Consider the following 4,492-nt stretch of genomic DNA (forward strand, 5'->3'; position numbering starts at 1 on the left):
GGCTGAGTCATTTCTACCTTCTCCTCTTTGTCAATGCTCTCTGGTTTCATTTAAAAGCTGATTGCATCAGATATTGTCCAAGATTAACCTTCAGGGTGGATATAGCTCGCTAGCAGCCTCGCACCGATGACCTAGTTGATGTCATCATTTACCCAGAATGCTTTGCATGTAAATAAAATGGCCCCGTCTGTGTAATATATTTTTAAACTTTTAGTTTAAAAATGATAAAACTAAACAGCCTACAGTATTTTTACAGTTTTTATTTTACAGTTAAAGTATATGTTTATCATATAAAGTCCAATGTTACAACTAATTTAATAGACAAATATCGCCATAAATCATACTGTATTTGCTACTTTATTATTTAAACTGATATTATTTAAAATCCTGTTCACAGCAGTGACGTCTGTTGTTCTGGTCAGATCTGATGAAGCTCAGTCCTGGACCCTCATGGAAAAGATCTGTAACTGATGTGTTTTATGATTCTGTGTTTTCTGCAGGAAGGTTTGGTTGAGTAAAGAGGGAAGTCCAACAAGTCGGATCACCAGAGCTGCTTTTTCCAACCAGAGATCCATCGAGAAGTTGGAGATCTCTGGCTTCAAGACTCGTTTTTGAGCAGCTGAAGAGATTCTCCTCCTTCACTAAAACCACAGAGACCTGACTTCAGATCTACGCTTCTGAGTTTTATAAAGACTGTTTGATCTGAACTGATGCTCAGCTCAGTGTGGGTTTTATTAGATGAACAAATGTGCCGTTTTATCAAGATTTAACATAACTCACTCAAATATTCACATTTTAAACAAAAACATTCATGGAATCAGGAGAAAATGTAGGAATCAAATTTTGTTACTTTTTAACTTCTATAAGTTACGTTAGTTTAAAAGATATAATAAAAATCTGAAAAAGATGTGTCTATGTGTTTACAAAGATTTCTACAGACCAGTTTAAAAAGGATCTTCTGTAACTTTGTTTCCTTTAACACAGGTTTTATATCAACATGAAGTTTCCTTATACCTCCCAGAGTGATAAACTGTACTAATCTGAATTTAGAAGCAGGATATGATGTCAGATTATTTCACCTCTTTAAGACAGATGGATCATCTAAAGCCTTAGTTCTCAAACTGAGGTCCAAGTACCACTGGTCATAAAATCAATACACATCAATTCACTGTCACTACTTACTCTCACCTTTACATTCAAGCACACTCTAAAAATGAAATGTTGGATTTACTTAACCATGTTATGTTACCTGGTTCCGCTTAACTGAGTTGAGTAAATTCAAAGCAACATACTCATGTTCTTCGGTTAAAAAACTGGCATATTGCTTTGAATTTACTCAACTCAGTTTAGTGGAACCAGGTAACATAATATGGTTAAGTAAATCCAACATTTCATTTTTTACAGTGCACCACCCCATTGTGTTGGCTGATAGTAGCTACACTAGCTATGTTTACATGCAGATTGAAATGTATTCAGATTAAATTCGATGATGATGAGCATTTACCAGGCTTTTATTCAGAATAGAATACTGACATGCTCAGTACAATTTCATTAAAAATCCAGAAGAAGTTCTACTTCCATGATGAGCACAGATGTCTTCTGAGCTCCCAGAATGGACCAGTTTTTAATAACGATTGAGACGTGACTGCACTCCCTGACTGAGCTCCAGGCAAAGCAACACGTGCTGTTTGTCTTCTTTCTAGGACGAGAGAGCGGGAGGAAATTAACAAGATCTATTAAAGTTCTGCTCTGCTAGCTACTGCCCTTCCCCTCCACAACAAAACAGATGGATGAAAGTCAGAAGTCACGCTGTCAGGTCAGTTTTCTACAGAATAACATGATCAGAATAAGTGTTTACATGCACGCAGCACAAACCAACCCTCTAATTTGGATTATAAATTAATTCAGATTAAGCTGAATCAGATCAGAATATTCTGATTGGGGTGTTTACATGATGGATTTTTATTCCAATTGGTCATTTAAATCCAGTTACTTCTGTCAGTGTTGTTGCACTCGAGTTGATGGTCTTGACTTGATCTCTGACACTGAGGACTCAGGATTTTATTTCAAGACCAGTCCAGATCACAACTGTGGAAATATCACTTAAATGCCAGAATATTGCCCAGTTCATTTGTTAACATCCTTGCTGTCCTTGAATGAAAAACAAACTAATCCAAATCCAAGCATGGCTCATTGCTATTTATGTATTTTTGTTACAGCTGTCACAGAACGTGAGTGGTGGTTGAAGATGTCTGCAAACTATTCAGTAAAATAATTCAGCTATAAATCTTAACCCTTTAAAGCCTAACCCTTTAAAAATAATCAGAAAATTCCCATTTTTTTAGAACTGACATTTTTTTGGGCCTTTAAACAAAATCCAAAATTTTTTTTTGCCACATCACTTTGTTTATGATATATTTTTTGTATCAAATCTGATACACTGGGCTGTTTTGGTAACATTTTGCCTACAACAAAGATTGAATTAAGAAACAAAAGACAGTTTTTCCCATAACTTTTAACAAGTTCAGAACACTCTAGAAAGTTAACGTCTTTGATTTTTTTTTTACAATGAAGTTTTTAAAGCCAAAATGTGTTTTCAAATGGCATTTCAGTAATTAATCAATCATCCAAAATAGTGTGTGTTGTATTGTGGCAAGAATACTGTTGATTAAATTGCTAAAATTACTAAAATGTCGCATGACAATTCAGGACAGGAGCAACCTATTTACCTGCAGTAACAAGTTTGATACACAAATTTTTAACACGGAGTACTATTAAAAATATTTTTAAAATAATTATGCATTGTTTCGACACAGAAAGTATTTATTTAAAAAATTACAAACAATATTGATGTTATTCTTACCACAACTCCCCCAAAATTAGCAAAAGTTTTCCTGAAAAAAAATGTGTGGATGACTTCATGTCAGCAAACACTTTGAAAAAAAAAGTTCCACTTCCTGCAGTACATTGATAATCCATTAGAGGGCAGAATACAGGTCTCACATGATATACAACAGGTTCTTGAGGAAAATATTGATCACATTGATAAAATATAGGTCACAGAATGATACAAATAGCGATATAAAGAATATGTTTGTAAAACCTCCAGGAGAAAACAGAGCAACGTGTAAATTCTGCAGTGCTTTACTTTCACAGACAGTGGGACTACATCAAACTTTTATCATCAGTTAGAAAGTATAAGAACAGTGGTAAGCTAAGTGATGTTAGCAAAGTTAGCTAACATTAGCAATCTGCCTTTATACAAAATTCTTTACCTGGCCCTCACTCAAAGATTTAGTCAGTATTAGCCACAGATATTAAGTTATGTTGCTAACCACCTGTGTACAGTATACTGAATGTTTCAGGGTTCCCATTTTTTCTAGTTCTTGACTTGGTCCAGCTATAAAAGTCTCAGTCAGTCTGGTCTTGGTCCTGACTTGGTCTTAGACTACAACCTTACTAGGTAGGTGAGGGTATCACAGAGAGCCTTTTGTGTGGGAGAAGCATCTGAAACCATCAGTGTCACACTTGTTTGATCCACTGAGCCACTCTCCTGAATGAATTAACAGTCTTAAGTTGAACTGGGATGCCAAAAACAAACAAACAAACAAACAGAGACAAATGTTCTTGGCTTCAAATGGAAACCACTTAAAACAAAATGGCAATGTCTAACATTCTGAGAACCAATATGGAGCAGACTGTTAGTGATTCTCAACCTGGTCCTCAGGCCCACTATCCTGCATGTTTTACGTTTCCCTGCTTTGACTCAGCTGATTTGTATAAATGAGTGATTACTAAGCTTCTGAAGAATCTGAAGACCAGCTGACATAGTGTATATATTTGTATATTGTATCACTGTAAAACCAGACAAGTTAAGTTAACTCTAATGATTTGGGGAAACCGATTGCACAAATCTATTTCAGTTTTATAACTCAAAGTATTTGAGTTTATTTAATTATGTGATTAGAGTTTAAAGAACGCAAAGCAATTTTGTTGAGGCAATTCAAATGCATAAGTTTAGTAACTCATTTCATTTAATATGTTGCAACTTAACTTATGTTGGACTAAAAAGCTGTTAGTTCTCACACTTATTTAAAGAGTTGCTTGGTCATACTCAAATTAAGTTAAATGAACTTGAATGGTTCTTATTTAAAAAAAAAACATAACACTCCAGTGGAATTACTCAATCCAATTGGGGGAACCGATTGCACCAAACTGTATGATTAACACAACAACAAACTGCAGGTTCAAACACAAGTTAAGGCTAGAAAAGCCATAAACAAATAACAAAATTCAGTCTTTTTAACCTGACCTTTCAAGGTACCTGCATATTTATTAATTAATTTTCTAAATGCTTGTAAATTATTTTAGGTGTACATCAGTAAATTAAAATACTGTRTAAAGTGAAAAGAATTTCAATATTTTAGAAGAAATTATTTTAGTTGTTGTTGATAACTATCAGCCAAACCAACAGAATTTTAAAAGAAATTTG

The 4,492-nt window shown here is 34.4% G+C and overlaps 1 protein-coding gene across 1 annotated transcript in view; it reads left to right on the forward strand.

The window, feature by feature from the left end:
• acyp2 (acylphosphatase 2, muscle type) overlaps nucleotides 1-907 on the forward strand; it is an 18,318-nt gene extending 17,411 nt beyond the window's left edge. Inside the window, exon 4 of the mRNA XM_014020180.1 lies at nucleotides 501-907. Coding sequence (XP_013875634.1) covers nucleotides 501-615 — 115 coding nt within the window. The 3' untranslated portion in view covers nucleotides 616-907. The remainder of the gene's footprint in view (nucleotides 1-500) is intronic.
• The last annotated feature ends 3,585 nt before the right edge of the window (nucleotides 908-4,492 follow it).

This window comes from Austrofundulus limnaeus, unplaced genomic scaffold (assembly GCF_001266775.1).
Source record: "Austrofundulus limnaeus strain Quisiro unplaced genomic scaffold, Austrofundulus_limnaeus-1.0 Scaffold243, whole genome shotgun sequence".
Lineage (NCBI taxonomy): Eukaryota > Metazoa > Chordata > Actinopteri > Cyprinodontiformes > Rivulidae > Austrofundulus > Austrofundulus limnaeus.